The 26,339-nt window shown below is 42.8% G+C and overlaps 1 protein-coding gene across 4 annotated transcripts in view; it reads right to left on the bottom strand.

The window, feature by feature from the left end:
- The window catches only part of LOC137383724 (doublecortin domain-containing protein 2-like), a 233,958-nt gene that overhangs the window by 206,008 nt on the left and 1,611 nt on the right, over positions 1–26,339 (bottom strand). For all 4 annotated transcript variants that reach the window (XM_068056901.1, XM_068056907.1, XM_068056900.1 and 1 more), the window contains exon 2: positions 24,118–24,169. In XM_068056901.1, the coding sequence (XP_067913002.1) occupies positions 24,118–24,169 (52 nt within the window). The remainder of the gene's footprint in view (positions 1–24,117; positions 24,170–26,339) is intronic.

The following is a 26,339-nucleotide window of genomic DNA, read 5'->3' as shown; positions in this document are numbered from 1 at the left end:
GCCTAGGGCAGGGGAGGCCTAAGCTTTCCGTTATGTCCTGGAGCTGCAATCTTCTTGGTCTGGCCCACAAGACAATGTAGAAAGAAACCCACCGTACTCGGCCCTTGTGTGGCCCTGGCTCTTGTTCATGGCAGCTTTTGCTTGCCAGTGCAACAACTACAACTCTCCCACTCAGGACTTGGGTTAACATAACAGATTGGGCCCTGGTGGCATCATGATCAGAGACCGATCTGCATGTTTAAAGAGGACACTGCTAGTTTGGGGCTGACTATCCATGCCACCTGTAACTTAAAATTACAGTCAGCCAGATTAGGGCAGGAAAGGATGAAAGTAATGTCTTCAAGGCCCTGCGGGAAAAGGAGGTGGTGGATCCTGTCAGATGGCTCCCCAAGCAGACTGTCAAATGCATTTGACAGAATGCCCCATCACCAGCATCAAGACATAGCTTGGCTGGTGGTGAGAAGGGTCCTCCCCATCAGATCCTTCCTGCATGCCCGGAATCTCACTGCCTCCACACATGCCCTTCAGGCAGCTGCAGTGGGGAAGAGACCGTTGTCCACGTCCTTCTGGAACGTGCCTTTGCAAAGCAGGTCTGCAAAGAGATGCAGTGGTTTTTGTCAAGGTTTATCCCGAGCAGCTCCACAACATAGGACTCTGTGCTCTGAAGGCTGTTCCCAGGCACGCACACAGAGATAAACGTCAACTGCAGCTGGAGGACCATCAACTTGGTGAACGATGCACTTTGGTCTGCCCAAAACCTGCTGGTCTTCCCATGCAAAGAGTTACCCACGACAGAGGGCTGCAGAGTGGCACATTCCAAGGTCCGGGACTATGTGCTGAGAGATGCACTAAAGTCTGGAGCAACCACCACAAAGGATCAATGGGGAAAGGCCACTGTGAAAGGTTCTCCCGCCATATTAAGAACGAGGGGCTGGGAACCATATAAAACCCCTCTGGCTGTATGCACCAGAGAATGTTTTTGGTATGTGTTACAAATGTACATTGTATATAAAATGGAATGGCAAGAGTAGGTGAGACACCTCATGATCTGTATCAAAAGAAACTGATCTTTATTGCACTTTCTGAAATGTCCAACTTGAATTGTTTTGTAATTTTAAAAAAAATTATGAATAAAGTATATTTTTGGAAAAACAAAATGAAAGCAACTTACAGGAGTTATCAAGAGCACAAATTGTCTTACACACAAGTCATAAGTTTTGAGAACGGGGCAAATTGGACGAAGAATTTTTTTTTTAATAAAGTCAACCTTAATTCTTCCAGATTTTTCAAATTGTAGGTACTTATTTTCCCGTATATTTGTGTGTAATTGAACGTGTAGTAATCGTCTCGGTGCTCATCGTAAATCCTAATTCAGTCAACCAGTTAGTACATGAAAGAGCAGTTTTAGTGTGCCATAAAATCCCTGTTCTGTTAGACTATTTAATCACAAGTGTCAACATTGTACCATTATTCTGCAGCACTCAATAATTAAAGTAACACAATACAATACAATACAAAGAATCTGGACTTCAAACAAAACACTTCACAAGGTTGTTTAGTTTCCCAATAAAACAGCCTGCAGGAACCATTTAGTAAGGTTAATAAGGTAGTAAGCTTAGTAAACTATCAGACTGCTTATCAGACATCCAGTACTGGATGAGCAGAAACCATGTTTATTTGGCTGATGTAAAGCCTGGCTCGGGCATAAAATTAAAACCTGACCCAGGCCCAACAACAGCCAACCTGAACCAACCAGGCTCAAGGCCTTTAATTTTTTTTTTAAATGCCCGACCCAACCTGAACCCGACACGTGTAGTCGGGTTTGGTCAGGTAGCCAGTTTTGCTGCAGAGAGCAGAGTCCGGACTGCACATTTCCCACCTTGACGTCCTGAATGTTCATTTGAAGATTACTTCCAGGAACAAGGCAGCACTGTCCATGTCCAGCCCGACCAGACCCGAGCCTGAATGCTGGACCCGGAAGAGGGAGACCCAACCTGACCCCGACCCATGTTGCCGGGTCTGGTCGGATTTGGGTCGGGTAGCCACGCTTTAGGCTGATGCAATAGACGAAGAGCAGTTTACGTCGTACATTTCGATTTCCTTCGACCAAATATGGCCTCTTGTGCATCCCAGTATTCATTGCTCCACTATTGGTGACATTAGTTTTCACGTATGCTAATGACAGCTCTACCTCACCACCACTTCTCTCGACTCCTCCACTGTTGTTAAATTATCAGGCTGCTTATCTGACATCCAGTACTGGATAAGCAGAAATTTCCTCCAATTAAAAATATTGGGAAGACTGAAGGCATTTTTTTCAGCCCCCACTCCAAACTCTGTTCCCTAGCTACTGACTCTATTCCTCTCCCTGGCAACAGTCTGAGAATAAGTCAGTCTGTTTGCAAACTTGGTGTCAGATTTGACCCCGAGATGAGCTTCCAACCTCAATTCACATCTTCACGAAGAACAGTTATTTCCCTCTCTGTAACATCGCCCAACGTTTCCCGTCTCAGCTCATCTACTGAACCCTCATTCATGCCTTCGTTACCTCTAGACTTGACTATTCCAATACACTCATGGCTATCTCTCACATTCAACCTTCCATAAATGTGAGATTATCCAAAAATCTGCTGGCCATATCAAACTCGCACCAAGTCCCATTCACCTATCACCCCTGTGCTCACTCACCTATAATCAACTTCTGGTCAAGCAATGTCTTGATTTTAAAATTCTATCCTTGTTTTCAAATCCTCCCTTGGCCTCATCCCTCCCTATCTCTGTAATTTTCTCCACCACAACAACCCTCCGAGATATCTGCAGTCCTGTAATTCTGGCCTCTCAAGCATCCCCAATTTTAATCGTTCCACCTTTAGGAGCCATGCTTTCAGTTGTCCAGAAACAAAACTCTAGAACACCAGGCCAACACTTCGCCACCTCTCTACCTCACTTTCCTCCTTTAAGGCACTCCTTAAAAGCTACCTCTTAGACCAAATCTTTGGACACCTGACCAAATAGGAACATAGGATATCTCCTTATGTAGCTCAGTATCATATTTTGTTTTATAAAGCTGCTGTGAAGCATCATGGGACATTTTATGATGTTAAAAGTGCTATATAAATTTAAAGTTGTAATAGTAGTAAGGTTTGTTATTTTGTAAACTTCTGTGCTCACATTACTGCAGTCATTACATGAACAGTTTGATGTATAGCTTAGGGTGTCCTGCCTTAGTTCGACAAAAACGGTCTTTCATCAACATTTTGCAGCTCTTTGGTGCTATTTTAAGCAGGCGACAATTGGGAGAGGTTGAAAACAAATATTTGCTTCTTGGTATTATTCCCATCAGTCCTTAAACTAAATAAGCACAAGCACGGAGTACCAACTGTAAACTATGGTTACTAGGAAACTTGGAGTCAAACACAAACTATTCTGTTGATCCAAATGAATGGGTACTCTCACCATGATTGTTATTATCTGGCCCAACAAATGTTCGCTATTCTCACAAAAAAGCCCCCTCTACAATCCAAAATCAAAATGTTAAAATCATTTTTATTCACAGTGATAGTTTCAATCTTCTATATTTTTCTTCATTATATAACTAAAGGAAAGCCCAATTTGGGGGAAACCAAACACAAATTTTGATACATCAACTTCAAATGCATTGCAAGATGGTACTTGTGGATCATCTTAAAAAGGTAATAACTTACATTAAAAAGGAAAATAAATGTTACACAAAACATTTAACTGTTCAGAGTTAAGGATTTGCTTTTAAATATAGGATCGTAATGAAATATGTTTCCTCAACTGTCAGATTCAATCCACTGAAACGCTATCACATATTTTGTTGATGTGACATTCTTCTGTGAATCAGAGTTGTCTCAGAATGACTACCAATTCTGATAATGTTTTGTTGCCTGGAATACAATGTGAAAGTAGATTCAAACTTCAGTATAACAAACTGAATATTACTGAATGAAACATCTGCTTCAGGGGAAAGGCACCGCAAAAAAGGCCAAACAACTTTTGAGAAACGAGCAGCAAGTTTCTTTAAAGCTTTACAACTCATGCGGAGAGTCTTTAATGAAGCTATGGAAAAGACAGTTTTCTTTAGTCCCAAGACTTGGTTATAATTTTCTTCCAAACCAGTGAAGGGTTCTATTATACAACAGCTACAAACCCATCTTTCTCTAACATGGATTGTTAAACCTACACAATGATTGTACTGCCCAGCTAGAAATGCACCTCCCTTTGCTGATGGGACAGATTCGATAGATGTCATAAAAAGAGCACAATAAACCAGCAGGCAATGTACTTTCCTTGCTGTTATAATATGCAAGGAAGTAGCATACCTTGTGATTCCAATTTCACTTGATGCTGTACTGGTCTTTGACAAGGTGGATTGGGTTTACTTATGGTTCACCCTCTAAAGGCTTGGTTTTGGAGAATATATAAAAAGCAGTTGGAACTTATGTAAAGGTTTAACATGCAACAATAACTGTTAAGATGTGCCAGGTTTCAAGGCAGGGTCATCCAACTTTGTCACTGTTAATCAGCATCCTGATATAAATAATTAAAACTCAGTGACATTGGAAAGATAGGACTACAAATGTCAAAATCTCCACGTACTCGAAGGATACTTAGTTTGGTATTAACACCATTGATTCACTTAAACCAATAGATAAATGTGGAGCACTATGCAGTCATAAAATCAACTAAGGCACGCTAGCAGCACTCCACATTTTGCATAATTTCCTCCTAGGATGTATAGTAAGCTCCAATTTCAATAGCCAACAGGATGGAGTCTGGCTCTAGATGAACTTGCATAGGGTTAACGAATCCTTGCTCCTTTGGACAAAGTAAGCAAATCTAAACAGGTGGAATTATCTTCCCTATCTTTATGGGATAAAGTGGATTCAGTAAATTCCTTTGGTAATTCTGAGATTAAGCCATCCTTTGTAGTGCCAATAAAACCCTCTACAAGTGTTATATTTCCTGTAAGATGTGGACGTATAAAAAGTTATTGGAGGTATTGAGAAAAGTGGTCACATCTCCAAAGTTCTAGGGCAGCCTCACAGTATGAAACATACTGACCCTCTGCTACATGCTGCATAACTTCTTCAATGAGAAAGGCATCATGTTGAACAAGGGGGGGAATGCACATGGAGGACAAAGGGTGTCAACTGCCTGCAACAGCAGAGTATGAAGCCACAGGAAACTAGGGAAAATCAGATCACCACCAATTTTAGTTACAGAAATCTCCAGTCACAGGCAAGATATTTTAAACACCCATCTGGCATTGAGCAAGCATCGCCCATATTGGCCCACCACCAATCCATGCCCCATAGGAACCAAAGCAGAATTGTATCTCAAGAACACTCTCTGGCTGTGGTGCAGCTGGGCTGTCCTGCATTTTATGTCCCAGAATGGTTTCTGTAAGTTTCGGTCGAGAGATGATTAGAGGACAGTTTAAAAAAAAAAGAGTTTGGAAAATGTGGCAAATGATATGGCACAGGGTGTCTGTGTTGACTTCATCCTTATTAACCATGTAGAAATGTGTTCTGATTTAGCATCAAGTAAAACAATAGGGAAACAGTGGCCTTTTGGTATGGTCATTGAACTAATAACCCAGAAACCCAAGGTATTGCTCTTGGGACATGGGTTCGAATCCCACCATGACAGAAAGTGGAATTTGAATTCAATTAATAAAAATCTGCAATTAAAAGCTAGTCTAATGATGGCCATGAAACGATTGTTGTAAAAACCCACCTAGTTCATTAATATCCTGTAAGGAAGGAAATCTGCTGTCCTTCCCTGATCTGACCTACATGTGACTCCAAACCCACAGCAATGTGGTTGACTCTTACATGCCCTCTGAAATAGCCTAACAAGCCACTCAGCTGTATCTAACTGCTACAAAGTCAATAAGGAATGAAACTGGACAGACCACCCGGCACCGAGCTAGGCATCAGAAACGACAACGGCAAACCCAGCCCTGTCGATCCTGCATAGTCCTCCTTACTAACATCTGGTGGCTTGTGCCAAAGTTGGGAGAGCTGTCCCACAGACTAGTCAAGCAACAGCCTGACAGTCGTACTCACTGAATCATATCTTGCACACAATGTCCCAGACACCGCCATCATCATCCCCAGGTATGTCCTGTCCCACTGGCAGGACAAACCCAGCAGAAGTGGTGGCACAGTGGTATACAGTCAGGAGGGAGCTGCCCTGGGAGTCCTTAACATCGACTCCAGACCCCATAAAGTCTCATGGCATCATGTCAAACATGGGCAAGGAAACATCCTACTGATTACCACCTACCGCCCATCAGCTGATGAATTAATACTCCATGTTGAACAGCATTTGGAGGAAGCACGGAGAGTGGCAAGGGTGCAGAATGTACTCTAGGTGAGGGACTTCAATGTCCATCACCAAAAGTGGCCTGGTAGCACCACTACTGACCGAGCCCTGAAGGACAGAACTGTTAGACTGGGTCTGGGGCAGGTGGTGAGGCAACCAACAAGAGGGAAAAACAGATTTGTCCTCACCAATCTGCCTGCTGCAGATGCATCTGTCCATGCCAATACTGGTAGGAGCAACCACCACGCAGTCCTTGTGGAGATAAAATCCCGTCTTCACATTGAGGATACCCTCCATCATGTTGTATGGCACTACCACCGTGCTAAATGGGATAGATTCTGAACAGATCTAGCAATTCAAAACTGGGCATCCATGAGGCACTGTGCAGCAGCAGCAAAACTGTATTCAACAACAATCTGTAAGCTCATGGCCCAGCATATCCCCCACTCTACCATTACCATCGAGCCGGGGGACCAATCTTGGTTCAAAGAAGAGTGCAGGAGGGCATGCCAGGAGCAGCACCGAGCATTCCTCAAAATGAGGCAACAACTTGGTGAAGCTACAACCCAGGACTACTTGCATGCTAAACTGCATAAGCAGCATGCGATAGGCAGAGGCAAGCTCTGCAGTCCTCCCACATCCAGTCGTGAATGGCGGTGGACAATTAAACAACTAACTGGGAGGTGGCTCCACAAATATCCCCATCCTCAACAATGGGGGAGCCCAGCACACCAGTGCAAAAAAACAAGGCTGAAGCATTTGCAACAATCTTCAGAAAGAAACGACTGAAGGAACTGGATACTGCAAAGGCTATAGGCCCTGACAGCATTCCAGCAATAGTACTGAAGACCTGTGCTTCAGAACTTGCTATGCCCCTAGCCAAGCTGCTCCAGTACAGCTACAACACTGGCATCTGCCCGGCAATGTTGCCCAGGTATGTCCTGTACATAAAAAGCAGGACAAGTCCAACCCGGCCAATTACCGCCCCATCAGTCTATTCTCAATCATCAATAAAGTGATGGAAAGTGTCGTTGACAGTGCGATCAAACAGCACGTGCTTAGCAATAACCTGATCAATGATGCTAAGTTTGGGTTCCATCAGGGCCACTCAGCTCCTAACCTCGGTACAGCCTTGGTGCAAACATGGACAAAAGCACTGAACTCCAGAGGTGAGGGGAGAGTGACTGCCGTTGACATCAAGGCAGCATTTGACTGAGTATGGCATCAAGGAGCCCTAGCAAAACTGGAGTCAATGGAAATCAGGGGGAGAACTCTCCATTGGTTGGAATTGTACTTAGCACAAAAGGAAGATGGTTGTGGTTGTTGGAAGTCAATCATCTCAGCTCCAGGACATTGCAGGAGTTCCTCAGGGTAGTGTCCTGGGCCCAACCATCTTCAGCTGCTTCATCAATGACCGTCCTTCAATCATAAGGTCAGAAGTGGGGATTTTCGCTGATGATTGCACAATGTTCAGCACCATTCGCAACTCCTCAGATACTGAAGCAGTCAGTGTAGAAATGTAGCAAGATCTGGACAATATCCAGGCTTGGGCTGATAAGTGACAAGTAACATGCGTTCACACAAGTACCAGGCAATGACCATCTCCAACAAGAAGGAATCTAACCATCTCCCCATGACATTCAATGGCATTACCATCGCTGAATCCCCCACTATCAACATCCTAAAGGTTACCATTGACCAGAAACTGAAGTAGCCATATAAATACTGTGGCTACAAGAGTAGGTCAGAGGTTAGGAATCCTGCAGTGAGTAACTCACCTCCTGACTCCCCAAAGACTATCCACCATCTACAAGGCATAAGTCAGGAGCGTGATGGAATACTCTCCACTTGCCTGGATGGGCGCAGCTCCAACAACACTCAAGAAGCTCGACACCATCCAGGTGAAAGCAGCCCGCTTGATTGTTTGTGAATGGGGTGCCATTCACTCCTTCCACCACCAACACATAGTGGCAGCAATGTGTACCATCTACAAGATGCACTGCAGCAACGCACCAAGGCTCCTTAAACTGCACATTCCAAACTCGCAACCTCTTCCAACTAGAAGGACAAGGACAGCAGATGCATGGGAACAGCACTACCTGCAAGTTCCCCTCCAAGCCACACGCCATCCTGACTTGGAATTATATTGCCGTTCCTTCACCTGTTGCTGGGTCAAAATCCTGGAACTCCCTCCTAACAGCACTGTGGGTGTACCTACCCCACATGGACTGCAGCGGTTCAAAAAGGCAGCTCACCACCACCTTTTCAAGAGCAATTAGGGGTGGGCATTAAATGCTGGCCTGGCCAGTGCCACCCACATCCCACGAATGAATAAAAAAAAAGTGGAATGGATTTTGACATCAGTGGTGAATGGGCATCACAGTTGTTCATTACACTTGCACATAGACTTTTTAATTGTATTTTGCATTGGAACTTGCTATAATTAGAGCGCCATTTTGGTGCAGTGCCCAGTGGATCTCCTTAACCAAGCAGATTGAAGAACTAGGAAGCGTCAGGTAGAATATTTAATTCAATGTCAAAGCAAGGTATGGAAATCAGAAATAAAAAGGAGAGAGAAAAAAAAAAAATGGATTAAGAGAGAGAGATAAGAAACAAAGAAAAAGTTTTAAAACTTTGTTTTAAATCTCTAATAATAATTTAAAAAGTTAATTTTCAGCGCTAGAATACTGGCAGTGATGACAACTTATCGCACCATTAAAAATTTACTTGCGCTGTAATGGAAAACCCTAACTTCTTTTGGCGAGATAAGTAAGTGCACCAACTTCACATCATTCCCTGTACTTCAATGCAGAGTCTCTAAGCAAGGGACCAGCAGTGCACAGCTTCTGGAGGATCAGGGAAACTTTAACAGCAACATCCTAATTTTGACTGGTTTCACAGATTATATGGAGGACTGTGAATTACTGCAGGAGAAGTAAATATATGGCAATACAGAAAAACGCAATGCATTACATTTTGGAAAGAACTGCAAAAGGAAATAGTCCTTAAATGATATTATAACGGAACAGAGAGAACTTTGGCATGCAAATACACGAGCCATTAAAAAGGCGGTAATGTTAGTAGATAGATCATAAAAACAGGATATGAGATTTTGGATCTCGAGGCAAGATAGTAATGTTGAATTTGTTCGAAACCTTACAGAGTCCACAGTTGGCGTATCATGTACAGTTTTGGGCACTGTGTTTGTTATGGGGCGTGTCTTCAGAGAAGGGTGAGGCTTCGCCAGGATTGCGCGACACCATGAGGCCTCCCCACTAGGCCTCGCCTATGCAACCACGCTGCCACCAGGAGAGCGAGTTCCTGCTGCAGCCAATGAAAAAGGTAGGCACATCATTTTTAAGCGCAGTCAGCAGCATATACTTCCACTTTTCCACTGACCACAAGATCCAGGCCAACAAGCTTTGCAGTACCAATTCACTAGGATGTTACCATGGAATAGGGTTGCAGTTATGAAAACACTTCAGATGTTAAGAAGTGAGGGTTGGATTTTGTGGAGGAAGCAGGGCTCCTGGCACCAGGCTGAAAATGTGGGGGAAACACGCTTCAGCCTTTTTGTGCCTCCCCACCCCCGGAATGATCCTCTGTTGATTTGCTGCCTAAGTGTCCTGCACCGGGATCCCTGTTCCTATAAAGATAGGGATCCTGCCTCCAATTGGCCTCAAGGCGGGAAGGCCCTCGTCGGCCTATCCTGCCCCAGCAAATTCACTTGGCAACAGGGTAACCCCCCCCACCCATCATGGGCAGCTCAGCACTGGTAAGCACTGACAGTACTGCAGAGGCCTTGGACCCAAGCCCAGTGCTAGAACCTCAGGTAAGGTGAGGCGGGGTCACCAGGGCCAGTCTGGAAGGCCCCGTCGAGGAGGGTGGTGGGAGAGTGGACAGAAGTCCGGGGGAGGAGGGTCCATAGAGGTTTTTGCCAATGGGAGTCCTCTGTGGGCCACAGATTGTCCACGTAGGAGGGACAACCACCCCCAGGAAAGGAGGACACCTCATTTTACAAGGCACCATCCCCTCGTGGCGGAGACACCCCCCGCCGGTTAGATCCCAGCGACGGCAGGAAGAGGCCCTTGAGTGGCCAATTAAGGGCCTCAATGCGGGAAGGCCCTCGTCGGCCTATCCTGCCCCAGAAAATTCGCTTGGCAACAGGGTGACCACCACCATCCCCCCTCCGCCGCCTCCGACCTCGCCCCAGGGGGGCCCCATAAAATCCAGTCCATGGTTTCCTTTCCATATTGACATATTAATTGCTGTTATGCCCAAGGCTCCATAACCCTTTTTGCTGTTCACATCAATGTCATCTACTAGTGTTGAATCAGTTTCCACACGTACACTGACAAACCTCAATTCTACCTTTCCATCATTACAATTCATTCTAAGGCCGATGCTGTGCTTTGTGATTGCACGTTAGACATCAAGTCTTGGATGAGATGGAATGTCCCAAAGAACGAAGTCATCTTGCTCAGCCATCTGCTGCATCATTTAGAGAGTTCTGTGGAGAGCAACTTCATCATTCTCTGCAACCTTGTCTGAACATCATTGGCTGTAAAGCACTTTGGAACATCCTGAGGTGTGAAAGGTGCTATAGAAATGCAAGTCCTTTCCTTTCACAGTTCTGAGACTGTGAAATATTTTGCACCAGCAGTCCATAATTTCTGTGAAGACATAGGGCCAAACATGGTTATAGCACCTATTTATATTCCTGCTCAAGTAATGTGGCTGTTCATGTACATGTTACAATCTCGGTGAGACTATTAATGTTAAAACAGGAGATAAGAACTCCCTGGAACAATTTAAAGAATTACACAAGATTTCATGTTTTAAGACTTTTATAACAACTAAACTAACAGAAATCCCATTAACTAAATAGGACTTTGTAATTTGGGGTACTGGCTACTTATAAAAAGGCATTTTCTTCACGTATTAAAACACTTGCACCACACTTCTACATTACACAGCCCTCCATGATTGGTGAAACCTTTGCAGTTAAAAGTCCCAAACTCCTCCCAGTTACAATGGTTGGATCTCCTAGACCTGTCTCAAAAATTGATGTCCTCTTCGCTCACTTCTCCGAATATTTGACCTGGACTTCCATGACAGATGATCTCTGGTGACCCGGTTGGTTTTTTACTTCTCTGCAAACCTCAGCTTTCAAAACAGGTTCAAGTCTTTGCAGCCTTTCACTGTATCAGTCTTCTGAGAGCAGGTGTTCCCCCTCTCTCTGTCTCTTCTCCGAGGCTGCCACCGTTGGTCTTCCTTACAGCCTGCTGACCTTCTGAAAATCTGTTGAATTTATCCAGAATCAGAAGTCAATAGCCAATTGTCTTTTCCAATATGCAAAGTTTGCAAGTCTGGCTACAACAGACCCACCCAGGTTTTCCATTGTTTCCAGGTGCTAGCGACTGCCATTCCTATTTACATTCTCAGAGTCACTGAATCCTCGATCTGTAAGTCTGGGAGGGTGAAACCTATTGTTCTTCAGGTGTTATCCCCCTGCAGTCTCTGCTTTTCTAAAATGACTTTGATCTGGGTTCTTTGTTGTCCTGGTAAGTAAGATCCCTCTCTTGTCTTTAAGTAGAGTTGATGTGAAGTCGCCTGACTTTGACTCCATCTTAAACTACATTAAAAATCACAATTTTTAAAAAACAATTTACAAAGTCCAGCATTCGTAACAATATACTGCAGTTATCAAGATAACAGTTCTTAAATTGTAAACAAATTCATTACTTTAATCCTCTCATCAACACACTGAATTTACTGAAAACCCAGTGTCAAATTAAATTTGGAATTTATATTTTTGAAACAGTTCTTCTCATTTTTTTAAATTTTCAGATAGCAGATTTTTCTATGATTCTATGAGTCACTGAATTATTTATTCACAAACCATACAGAAGGAAATGGACTAGTATGTTTAAAAATACCATATTCCTGCAAAACTATGATAATTTTATTTTTAAAAAAAACACATGGTTACTTGAATGAGCTGGATACAAACCTTCATTTCAAAATACTGTTGGGAAATATTTTAATTATTCCCCATGAAGCATCTCATTACCATTAATTTCTTCAAATTGCAAAACATACTAGGAATCCAAGCAACAAACAAACTGAAGCAGTGGAAATCCACTGGTATGTGGAGCAGCCTAATTCCTTTAATACCCAAGCCTTTCCTGTTAGGTCACAAGAATAAGTACTCCAGTTTAAATACAGTAATTAATTTAAAATCTTATCACTCAGGTTTCAAATGCACAGAGAGAGGGAAGTGTACACAAAGGGCCAGATTCAGAGAATGGAGCAATTGGAAAGAGGTATGAAACTGGAGATAACGAGGGAGAGGGAGGGATGATATATTAGGGCAAGGCTGTGGAAGAATTTATAGACAATTTTAAATGCAATGCACTTAGTGTCGGGAACCAATCTAAATTAGAAAGGATGGGGGCGATGGATGAGCAGCACTGAGTGAAGGACATAGGTGACAAGAGTTTTGGGCATAGAGTCATGGAGAGACACAGCACCGAAACAGGCCCTTCGGCCCAACGATTCCACGCCGACCATCAACCACCCATTTATGCTAATCCTACATTAATCCCATTTTCCCTCACATCCCCACCGTCCCTCAATTCTCCTACCACACTAGGGGCAATTTTTTTTTTTTTACAATGGCCAATTTTACCTATCAACCTGCAAGTTTTTGACATGTGGGAGGAAACCGGAGCACCCGGAGGAAACCCACGCAGTCACAGGGAGAACTTGCAAACTCCGCACAGGCAGTACCCAGAACCGAACGCGAGTCGCTGGAGCGGTGAGGCTGCGGTGCTGACCACTGCGCCGACATGTTAATAAAAGGATCATAAATCTACCTTCCTTACTCCAAAGATGCTGCCTGACCTGCTGAGTGTGTCCAAACATTTCATGTTTTTATTTGCCTGCAATAATTTTAGTCTTCACACAAATAGTATAGGAAATCTGGAACTCTCTCTCTCCCCCAGAAAGCTGTTGAGACTAGGTCAATTGAACAATTCAAAGCAGAAATCTCTAGATTGTTAGGCTAGAGTGTTAAAGATTATGGAACCAAGGCAGATAGGTGGATTTAAGATACAAATCAACCATGATCTAATTGAATGGTAGAACAGGCTCAAGGGGCTGAATAGGCTACTCTTATTCCTACATTCCTCTGAGTTTCTGTACAAACAGAGGATTTTGCCTTAGACTTCAGAAGCTTTAAAGAGAAATAAGAAAGCAGGAAAGTTAGATTGTGCTCAAGTCGCAGAATTCCAATACTTATCATGACAAAGAAGTACAATGCAAGTGCATGCATGGTGTTAATCTAACATTACAGGAAGAATGATGAAGAACCATAATTGAAAGTAATTTCTTGCAAATATTTATAATCATCACTAGATTAGTTGGAGTGAGGAAAAACAATGAGGCGTGTAGGTCCAAAAAGCATTGTAATACTTCCATACCTGTGTTATTATGCTATGTGGAGCAGAGGCTTTTTGTGAAATAAAAGAGCATACTTTACCCACTGAGAATGCTAATATAATATGTTGACATTTAAACTACCAATTTAATTTGTTGCACATAATCTGCAGACAAGAACGTTTGCATTTTGTTACTTCTTTTTTGTGCTCAAGATTAAGAATGTTAAGCACTCCTCGGGTATAGCATGATCGAATGGACAGTAAAGCTTCCCGTTCTCTGCTCTAATCAGTGTACTTCACTCCATAATCCATTGGTTACCAAATTAGGGTCCAATTTGTATTGAGAGCTCAAAACCATTATGGACTGGATTGTGAATACTAAAACTCATTTCAGATAGGACTCTGATAGAAAAGCAGAGTTGGCTTTAATCCATTAATGTGGGTTATATTTGTACCCAAATCCTAGGGGTGAAGGATTATTGTTCCGCCTATGTACCAGCCAGTCTGCTAACCATTTACAAGTACTAACAGCTAGGTTCATACACATCTTTCACTCCACATTGTTTCAATACGTCTATTATTTTTATTACTGGATTGCAATACTGACTTTCTGCAACAATGACCAGATGCTAATAAATCTCAGGACAGTCAAACAGACCAATGAATTAGATGCTAATCACAAGATCTGGCATACAAAAAAAATATTGCTGTGGCACAAAGTAAATTGTTAAAAATTTGGATAAAGATGTTGAGAGATTTTTAGGATAGCATCAGCACAAAACAATGAGCATTCAGTTCTTATTTTAAAAAGTTCCTCCTTGAGAGTGTTTCAGTTCACAAGCATTGCATACAAGCGTGAATAACATTAAAATATTCAAAAATGATTGCCCTGGTCCGGGTCCATTAACATTGAACATTTTCATCATCATTCCAATTTATTTTAGTATAATTAAAATCACTCAATTAGCATATCCCATTCTTTGATATACAAAGATTTGCTGAAAGTAATTTCATGTCAATCCTTTCCTTTTTCCCTGTTGCGTTATAACAATGCTGAATCATTGATGTCACAAACCTCGATCTAATAGGCTCAACGTAAATAGTCTTGCTGCCCGCTGAGGTTAAATCCTCTCTACTTTAAAATCCGCTCGTTAGCAACATTACTCCCCAATATATTTCTCCTGTCTCATCTAAATATTTAAAAGCACATTATCTGAAATTTCCATCCAAGATCAGACTTCAATCAAGTCTTCATGAATTTGACAGCAAGATCTAGCATTCCTTCCAAATGCATCTTCAAAAGAAGCTTGCTCCTCATGCTTGAAAGAAGTTGGATTTTTTTTTTACCTGTGGTCCAAAGTTAAGCATTTTAATAAGTGCCCCACACCATTACTCACATTTATTGCAACCTCATTTGTGTTTTCATTTTAAACTTACAATCTATAGGAAAATACATTTTAAACTCAAAACATTTTGGTTGTCACATTTCGACATCATGTATGCATATGTAAATTCATGTGCATAAAACAATAAATCACAATTGAACAAATAAAGGAACATACCAAAAGGAAAACTATGGGCTGAATTTTGCTCGCGCGCTGTAAATCGCAGCGGCATGCTCTAATCTCGGCGGCCCACCCACACGGAGTAGCCATCACCGAAACCCACGATATTTCATACAGGGGCTCATTTAAATGGAGGGGGGTGGAGTGGCCACCTGCCCCCGATTACATAGCGGGGGCGGCCACTCCGTTCCCAGCAGCAGCGTCCAGCACCACTGTGCAGGTGCCGGCGCCATTTTGAAGCCCATTTCAAGCTCTTAGAAGACATCTGAATTTTTAGCAGCACATATTTTGACATTGTCCTTAAAAAAATTAAATAAAAGCAGAGGCCCTTTCCCAACCCTACCCCTGCCCCACCCCACTGTTTGTCTTTGGGCCCATTGAACTGAAATAAACTTTATTCCCAACCCAAACATTCCTCCTCAACCTCATTATCTTTGCCCTTCAACCCCTTCCCACCATCCCCTCAGCCAATATTAAAAAAAAAATTTTCCCCCGCTCCACCACCCCTCTGATAATTTCACTCCTCCCCATTAGTGTCACGCCTCTGTCAAATGTTGCGGGAGTTCCAGCCAGTGACCGGAATATCGGCGTGGGACAGCCGCCAGGACAAGGAAAGTTAATTTGTATATTTTTAAATTAATTTTAATATTAAAATGAAGACTGAGGCGTCTGTTGCCAGTAATTGCAGTGGGGCCTTTTCGGTGTTGGGGGACATTTTATTTATTTTTATTTTTTTATTTATTTAGAGATACAGCACTGAAACAGGCCCTTCGGCCCACCGAGTCTGTGCCGACCAACAACCACCCATTTGTACTAACCCTACAGTAATCCCATATTCCCTATCACCTCCCTACACTAGGGGCAATTTACAACGGCCAATTTACCTATCACCTGCAAGTCTTTGGATGTGGGAGGAAACCGGAGCACCCGGCAAAAACCCACACGGTCACAGGGAGAACTTGCAAACTCCGCATAGGCAGTACCCAGAATCGAACCCGGGTCCCTGGAGCTGTGAGGCTGCGGTGCTAACCACTGCGTCACTGTGCCGCCTATGGCGGGTCTCTCCCAGAAAAATTTTCCAGGCACCACCCCCCCCCCCCCCCAACACTTACAATTGGAAGCAAGGTTTGTAACGCAAGATTACAAAATTTGCAAGAAAATTATTAAATTTACTTGCAAACGTTATGACACTTTGCATGTATAACCCTTCATCAGAAGGACTATTGCACTGAAAATATCCTTGTCTTTTCACTATACAGTAGCTGATTGACTTGTGCACTTCTCTAGCATTTTCTGTTTTTAATTTTAATAGTCCATCAATTGTAAAGCTTTTTTGGCTACAATAAGGTGCTCTATAAATGCAAATCCTTTATTTAAACAGGATAGCTAATGCCTTGTCCTGCATCTGCCCATACTCTGACCTTGGAGTGCTTGATGCCGAATCTGGGTGCCCAAATTGGAACGTGCTCTCTGCATTAGATTTCTCTAGTTAAGTATACTTTGTTTTATTTTTATGTGGTGGTGGTAAAAGAGAAGTACAATTCTTTTGCTGGGTTGGGAGAACTCACAAAAGGTAAAACTTATAGAGATTACAAAACTTTCTACCTGCATAAGATCTGTTCATGTGTGGTTTAAATTGAGCATATTATTAGGGTTCATTCACTTTTTGGGATTCAGGCTGTGTATGAGGGGTTGGGTCACTAGTCTCACTTATACTACTTCAGAGGTTAGTTACTTCCTAAGAAATACCCTCAGTTTGACTCATAACTAATATCAGATAAATCACAGGGCTGCCTCCCAATTAAATTTGTATTTATAAAATGCTTCATGATATGACAATGATCTTATCAGCAACATAAGAAGATATGACTGTCAAGTCTCATTTTAAATATCAAAGACAATTAACTGTAGAGAACATATTGAAGTATAAACTTCACCTTCCATTTTTATTTTAGGTTTTTTTTCATAGCATTTGTATGAAATTAATGTCCAAATCCCAGGTTTGCCAAAATAGTTTCCAGCTCACCATTAACAGTTTACCTCAATGTAAAATTACTGAGCCACATTCTGCAGTTGCTAGGTTACAAAACATGCTGTGATTAGCTGTGGGTTTTTTATTTTAAATGTGTGGGTTTGAAGCAGCTTTGAACTATTTGAGACCTTCACCTAACACATGCCACGTCAATGCAGATTAGGCAGGTATGACGTTGATCTGTATAATATAGATGATCTACAGAAAGCTGAGGCAGGGGTATCAAGACTTTATTCGTTAGAGCTTCCAATACAAAAGGAGAACTTAAGGGTAATTACTGCCCAACCATACTACTAGTAGCTGCGTGTCAACGCCACTTGTAGTTACAATAATTGGGAAATCAATTTGGGAATGTCGGGAAGACTTTTCCCAACATAGCAGAATTGCAGCTAAACCGGCATATAAAAAAAAACTGCATACTGAACATGCAAGGTTGACTCTAGGTTCCACTTCCTCCTATAGCACACAACGGCTACAGGAGCGAAACAACCCTTGGATTCACGTTTTCCATAGCAACGTTTTTGATTGAAAAAGGTCAGACTGAAAGGCTCCAAAGGATGTTTAGAGCACAACCTGGTAGAACTGCTTCTTGGAAGTGTTCTCTTTTTCTCAAGTTAGTAGAGCATCAGAGATACAGCAGCTTTAGGCTGTGCATCTTGGCTGCTTCAATTACATTTCATACATAAACCGTCCTTTCACAATAACACATCCCTGTTAACTGAGGAGGCTGGGACCGAGCCTGCAATTCTCTGCTATCATGAACTGAGATTCCAGACTGTGGTGTTTCACCAAAAACAGCATGGTGGCCATTTTAAATGGTGTTTTACTGCTGTATGTTATTTCATGTTTACTGTGAGTGACAGTAATCATTACTTGGTGCTGTGCAGTATTTCATATTTGCTGTGTGAAGTCGCTTGCAACCTGTAACAATGCATTGTGGATACAAGAAATATAACACAGATGAAAGCAGTAAAAAAAAGGAGCAGCCCACGGCAATTGTCACCTACTGATGGAGTACACAATTCAATTTTGGGAAGTGATGGCTTAAAACTACTTGACAGCAGCACTAGGATACAACATTGTAAGTTACCAACTCATTCTTCATATGCGAGTGATAGTACCATATAGAGCAATCTGGCACACAATTCACAATATTTCAAATGGACGTTGCAGGCTGGGACACATTAATACGGATACACCTCTGCAGAATTAATAACCTCTTTCAACGTCATGAACCATAAATGCAAGTTTACTCTTGATAACTAGAACAGCAATGTCGTGGCAAAATGCCCTGGATTTCTTTGCCAGAAGCTTTTAAAAAACAAATTTGCCTGAAAATGTAAGAAATTTTTGGGAATGGCAGAAGATTACTGCCTTCTGTTATCTGTTGCCCAGTGTACACTGATTTACATTAGTAACTTAATGATGCTACTTAAAAGTAGCAGGAAATAAATTTGAAGTTACAAGGCTAGATGTAATTGTTATCACTATTAGCAAATGAACATTTACCACATTCTCAACATTTATTTTAACACAGGCGTTAATCCAATGAAAAAAACAGCTTAAAGCCTATGTTAAAATAGCAAAGAAATATCAGAGATATTAGCAAATGAATATTCAAACAGTAATTGTTCTAAGGTTTACAATTCTCAACGTAGGGTAGCAGAGGTGGTAATCTCCAGTTTAATTTGAAAAAGTAAACAGAGCCTTTTACTTAAAAAGTCTAGATGAATATTTAAAAATTAGAGCCTAAATGTCATGGATTTAAATCAGTGTCTTATTTCTGTAATTATTTTTCAGTGTTTAGTTCTATGACATAACTTAATGCCATCTCGGCTTCTCCTATCTATGTAATTTATATAGCCATCACTCCAAATTACAGAACAGAGAACATGGAAATGTATGGAACATAGAAATGGTAGAAGGGTTTCCGCCCCTTGAGCCTGTTTCTTCACTCAATCTGATCATGGGTGATATGTATCTCAGCTCCAATTACACAGCTTTGATCCAAATCCCACAATATCCGTATCGAGCAAAAAAAAAACTAGCAGTCTCATTAGTTAAAAATTCAAATTTTCAATTGGACTCATCATCGACAGCCTTTTGGGGAGAAAGAATTCCAGATTTTCACTATCCTTTGTAAAAAAAAAGTTTCCTGATTTCATTCATGAATGGGCTAACTCCTATTTTAAGATTCTGCTCCTTTGTTCTGAATTCTCCACCAAAGGAAATAGTTTCTCTGTATTTACTTTATTAAATCCCTTTAATCATTTTAAACACTTCAATTAGATCATCGTTCAACCATATAAACTCAAGAAAACACAAGTCGCATTTATGCAAGGTGTCTTAATAATTGAATCCTTTAAGCCCTGGTACCATTCTGGTGAATCTGCACTGTACCACTTGCAAGGCCTTCCCTGTGATGTGGTGCCCAAAACTGAACACAGTACCTTAGATATGGTCTGAGCAAGGCTCTGTACAACTAGAGAATAGTTTCTTCCAGTCTTCAAGATAAAGTAAAATATTCCATTAGCCTTTCTGATCAAGTCATGCGTGCTCTAGCTTTTAGGGCGACACCACAGCCTCACAGCTCCAGCAACCCGGGTTCAGTTCTGCGTACTGCCTGTGTGGAGTCTGCAAGTTCTCCTTGTGACTGCATGGGTTTCCACTGGGTGCTCCGGTTTCCTCCCACAGCCAAAGACTTGCAGGTTGATAGGTAAATTGGCCATTGTAAATTGCCCCTAATGTAGGTAGGTGGTAGGAGAATTGAGAGAAGGTGGGGATGTGGTAGGGATTATGGGATTAATGTAGGATTAGTATAAATGGGTGGTTGGTGGTCAGCACAGACTCAGTGGGCCGAAGGGCCTGTTTCAGTGCTGTATCTAAGTTCTAAGTTTTAGGTGACTTATTACCGAAACAAAATCCATTTGCCCCTCCACAGTTTTGAGTATATTAAAATATTCCAATTTGTCTTTCTTGGATGCAAATTGGATGGCCTGACACTTTCCCACATTGAACTCTGCCAGTTTTGCCCACTCAAAACTGGTTCTCATTTTTCCTGATTTTTTTCGATCAGCCTTTGGGGTTAGGTGAAATAAAAATAGACTACTTTGTAAAAAGATTACTGTATCTAGTCGAGGAACTTCACCAAAATGGGACTGTTAAAACTTAGTCTGACAGTCATCACCTCAAGTGTTCACCCACCTTTCTTCTTAGGTGCTGATAGAAAATGTACAACAAATCTAGTAAAACTCCCGGGAGCGACGGCTTACCGGTCGAGTTGTACTCGGCCCGGACCTGCTGGAAGTATACGAGAGTATGCTCCTGGCCGGCAGCATGTCAGAATCCATGAGAAAAGGCATCATCACCCTCATTTACAAGCAGAAGGGGGAGAGGGCAGAAATCAGAAATTGGCGGCCCATCTCACTGCTTAATGTTGACTACAAGATTCTGTCCAAAGTCATAGCTGCTCTGGAGTTGGTGATTCACCCCGATCAGACCTGTACTGTACCCGGCAGGAAGATCTCTGATAGTCTCGCGCTACTCAGGGATACGATCGCCTACGTACGGGACAGGAGGGTGGACACCTGCCTCATCAGCCTGGACCAGGAGAAGGCTTTTGACAGGATATCGCACACCTACATGATGGACGTGCTTTCCAAAATGGGGTTTGGGGAGGGAATCTGCAATTGGATCCAACTGCTCTACACAAACATCAGTAGCGCAGTCTCAATCAACGGGTGGGAATCTGAAAGTTTCCCGATCAAATCTGGAGTCAGACAGGGCTGCCCTCTGTCCCCGGTCTTGTTTGTTTGCTGTATTGAACCCTTTGCTGAGTCTATTAGGAAGGATGCGAGCATAAGAGGGGTGACAATCCCAGGCAGCGGAGGCACTCAGGTCAAAACCTCCCTGTACATGGATGACGTCGTCGTTTTCTGCTCGGATCCGCTGTCCGTGCGCAGACTGATGAGCATCTGCGACCAGTTCGAACTGGCCTCGGGAGCCAAAGTTAACCACGGCAAGAGCGAGGCCATGTTCTTTGGCAACTGGGCTGACCGATCCTTTGTCCCCTTCACCGTCAGGTCAGACTACCTGAAGGTGCTGGGGATATGGTTCGGAAGGGCCAGGGCATGCACTAAAACATGGGAGGAGCGAGTAGCCAAGGTACGACAAAAGTTGGGCATGTGGGAGCAGCGATCTCTCTCCATTGTGGGTAAGAACCTGGTCATCGGGTGCGAGGCGCTCACGTTGTTGCTCTACGTGGCGCAGGTCTGGCCCATACCCCACTCCTGCGCTGTGGCAGTCACCCGAGCCATTTTCCGCTTCGTCTGGGGATCTAAAATGGACCGGGTCCGGAGGGACACGATGTTCAAATCTCTGGACAAGGGCGGGAAAAATGTACCCAACGTGGCCCTCATCCTGATGACCACCTTCGTGTGCGGCTGCATCAAGCTGTGTGTAGATCCCCAGTACGCAAACTCCAAGTGTCACTACGTGCTGAGGTTCTATCTGTCCCTGGTGTTGCGAAGGATGGGCCTGGTCACATTGCCGCGGAACGCTCCATGCAGTTGGGCGGTGCCGTACCACCTATCCTTCGTGGAGCAGTTTCTGCGGGAAAACACCTTTGACCACCGGTCCATCAGGCAGTGGTCTGCACGGAACGTCCTCAAGGCCCTACGGGAAAAGGAAACGGTGGATCATGTCGGATGGTTCCCCGAGCAGACCGTCAAAGTCATTTGGCGGAATGCCTCATCACCAGAACTTTCAAACAAGCACCAAGACGTAGCTTGGCTGGTGGTGAGAAGGGCCCTCCCCGTCAGATCCTTCATGCACACCCGAAGTCTCGCCCCCTCCGCACAGTGCCCCCGCGTTGGCTGTGGTGGGGAAGAGACGGTCGCCCACCTCCTCCTGGAATGTGCCTTTGCAAAGCAGGTGTGGAAAGAGATGCAGTGGTTTTTGTCAAGGTTCATCCCAAGCAGCTCTGTAACACAGGAGTCTGTGCTCTACGGGCTGTTCCCAGGGACGCACACCGAGACAAACATCAACTGCTGCTGGAGGACTATCAATTCGGTGAAAGATGCCCTTTGGTCTGCCCGAAACTTGCTGGTCTTCCAGCGCAAAGAGTTGTCCACCACCGAATGTTGCAGACTGGCACATTCCAAGGTCCAGGACTACGTGCTGAGGGACGCACTAAAGCTTGGGGCAGCCGCAGCAAAGGCTCAATGGGGAAAGACCACAGTGTAAGGTTCCCCCACCAAGCTGGACTGAGGGGCTGGATCCATGGGAAACCACTCGAACTGTATCGTTAATATTCTCAATTGCTGTAAATGTAAAACTGTAATTGACATGACAATTGTGAAACGGAAGGGTTGGGAAGAAACTCATGACAGTATTGAAGGAAACTGATCTCCCTTGCAATGTTTGTATTTTTTGGTGCTGTTTGGAAACTGTTTGGCAATGTAATTTTTACAGATTTTTATGAATAAAGTATATTTTGGGGAAAAAAAAAATCTACTTAGCTGGTGGTGAGAAGGGCCCTCCCCGTCAGATCCTTCCTGCACACCCAGAGTCTCGTCCCTCCACACGCTGCCCTCGAGATGGCTGCAGTGGGGAAGAGACTGTTGCCCACCTCCTTCTGGAATGTGTCTTTGCAAAGCAGGTGTGGAAAGAGATGCAGTGGTTTTTGTCAAGGCTCATCCCAAGCAGCTCTGTAACACAGGAATCTGTGCTCTACGGGCTGTTCCCAGGACGCACACCAAGATAAACATCAACTGCTGCTGCAGGACCATCAACTCGGTGAAAGACACCCTTTGGTCTGCCCGAAACTTGCTGGTCTTTCAGCGAAAAGAGTTGTCCATGACAGAGTGTTGCAGACTGGCACATTCCAAGGTCCAGGACAGTGAGGGACGCACTAAAGCTTGGGGCAACTGCAGCAAAGGCTCAATGGGGAAAGACCACTGTGTAAGGTCCTCCCACCAAAGTGAACTGAGGGGATGGACCCATGGAAAACCCCTCGGGCTGTATACACCAAATATGGGTTTGTTGTAAAATGTACACGGCATGTAAAATGGAATGGAAGGGTTTGAGGCAACTCACTCCTGTATTGAAGAAAACTGATTTCCTTGGCACTTTTTGGAATGTCCACTTGGTGCTGTTTTGAACTGTTTCGTAATTTTTTAATACAGATTTTTATGAATAAAGTATATTTTTGGGGGAAAAAAACAAATCTGCTTTTACCTAAAATTTCTAGCACCAGAGTTTACCTTTGTTAAATCTCTATAGTTAATTAGTGCCATTGGGTAGACTTTGCAGTCTCCACTGCAGTAGTCCCAATCTTCCAGTCATTAAAATTACACACTCCTGTCAACCGAGAGTTTATTCTGTGTACAGCCACAACAAAACACTACCTGCAGTTTTATATTTGCTTCTTGGTTACAGTCTATAACCATTCCTCAGGTTACAGCTTTTATTAGTCATCATGTCTCTATAAACTCTGCAACAATATTATAGCATTATTTCCCTTAGTAAAATATCAGCAAGGATAAAGGGATTTACAAGACAAAGCAGTACTTTATTCATAAAAACCAAGCTAATCACACACTTTTACAGCAAATGCTTACTGACTTTTTAAAAAGTCTAAATCAACATTTAACAATAAGGTTAAAAACGACAGTCACATATGAAATGTATCGAAAGTAAACTGCAATACATATTTAGGACATACCTGGACTTCTTTTGTCAGTGGCTTTTTCTTCTTTATTCCTATCTGAATATAGCTGAAAAGAACATTTGCGATTACTTGGTTTTCTTCAGATCAACAAGTGAAATTAATCTTAAAATAAAATAAAGTACAGTAATATCACATTAAAAGCTATTGTCAAGTTTGCAATTCCCCCAGCTCTGCAAAGCTAACTCTATACCAGGGAGTGACTAAAATAAAGCTGTCACCAAAGAGGCACAGAAAGAAGAAAAAAAAGGTCAAAGAGCCTCAAGGGATACAAGAAAAACAAGGAAAGGAACCTTAATGAACAATAATTTGCATTTATAATGGTACCTTTAACTTAGATAGACATTTCAAAGTGGCATGATCAGATTAAATAGATGGACACTGAGCCAAAGGAAGAAGTACGGGTGGCCAAAAGGCTCGGTTTAAGAGACTCTCAAAGGTGGAGAGATAGAGGGGCTTCGAGAAAGTGAATTCCAAAGTGTGGGGCTTAGGTGGAGGAAGATACAGCCATCCATAATGGGGCAAAGAGAGCAGAGGAGAAATCAGTCAAAGGAACATAAAAAGAGTTCTGAGGTGTTGTTGAGCTGGAGGAGGATAGGGAAGGTAAAGTATATGAACAAACTTAAACACAAGAATGAGAAATTTAAACTGAAGCGGAGGGTGGGAGGAAAAGCAGCAGAGGAAGCTAAATAAACAATCACAACCTGCATGAGAGAAGTCCACAAGCTCCTTGCACGTTGTCAGGCCAGTTAGTAGTTTGAAAGTGAAATTGTACATGACTTGGGAGCAGATGTGGAAATAATGGAGGCTGAAAAGGAAATAGGGGATATGAATGGGAATAGAAGTTGTCAGAGATGATCTTGTCTGTAATCAGGACCATGGGAGTAAATAAGCCACAATATGGCAAGGTTAAGAGGGTAGCTGTGAATATGAGAAGGACAAGGTCTCACTCAGTGCAGAGGTTGAAGGAGGACAGGATGGAAGCTAGCTCAGGGAAAAACTCGGGATGGGGCTTGCAGGGTGGTAGAGAATAGGGATTGTAAAGAGGTGGCAAGAGGAGTGGAACAAGGTGCTTGAAGGAGGATTAGGCGCCAGAGGAGAAGAGAGATTAACTTTTAATTTGATAAGAGCCACACCACAACAGCAGTGTGGGTGAGACAGATGGTGGAATGTATAGCCAGGCACAGAGGTTCCAATAAAAGATGCTGCAACCCGTGAGCTAAGTTTCAAAGCTGCGATATGATGCATTATAGGCAGATAGCAAGAGCCTTGTTTGCAAGTGGAAGCATATTCTAGAGGGAAATGTGGGGAGGAATAGCAATTGTTGTACTACTCACAAATTCCAAGGGGGCAGTGGGTAGGACAGCAAGGAGGTTGGCAAGATTAGCCTTTAACGAGTGCATTGGGCAATAAGGGCAGTGAGAAATATTTCTCTTGTTCCCTGCTACACTGACCCATTTTAGGACATTGCCATACTGTAATTACCACTCTGAGACCATAGTTATACAACCAGCTTCCCCTCACTTGCTGGCCAAAGAAAACATGCATGTACATGTTTACATGAACCAAGCTTCACACAATGGCATCTTAATGGCAGCTTAATTATTTGCATTATTAATTTTATAAATTTCCAAGGCAGTCCTATTGTTTTTTTTTTGATTGTTTCTCACTTATTGCAGTGCATGAGACGGAAACAATACAAAACTACCTAGCTGACCTACTTCAGTAGATTCATATCCAAATGACACTACACAGTTTGCATTGGTACAAAGCTGAAACCATTTCACAAAAACTCTAGTATTATGGTCTATAAAAGACTTGGTACCCAGCCTCATACACAGTCCTAAAAGAAAATTTACTTTGGGATGTTTCATCAAAATATTTCCAGGAAAGGAAAAATACACCCAAAATTTACAGTTTTTCATAATTTATAAATTATTGAATACAATTGTTACACGACTGTGGAGAAGCATGATTTTAAAAATACTTTTGTCTGAGCTGGTTTTGTTACAGTTACACAGCGTGAATTTATTTGGCAGTTTTCAGAAGTACACTGATTTATCCAACCTTTTATGTAATGCAAAAAGGACCCTGTTAAAAGGCAGTTGTTAAAGTATAAAACTCACCAACAACATAATTAAGTGATGAACTTTATTCAAATCTGGTCATTGGGTGCACCATAGCCAGGGTCTTCAGACAACTATCTCTTCCTTGGACAT

This window comes from Heterodontus francisci, chromosome 2 (assembly GCF_036365525.1).
Source record: "Heterodontus francisci isolate sHetFra1 chromosome 2, sHetFra1.hap1, whole genome shotgun sequence".
NCBI lineage: Eukaryota > Metazoa > Chordata > Chondrichthyes > Heterodontiformes > Heterodontidae > Heterodontus > Heterodontus francisci.
The sequence above is the reverse complement of the archived record's forward strand: the minus strand, read 5'-3'. Positions and strand labels throughout refer to the sequence as shown.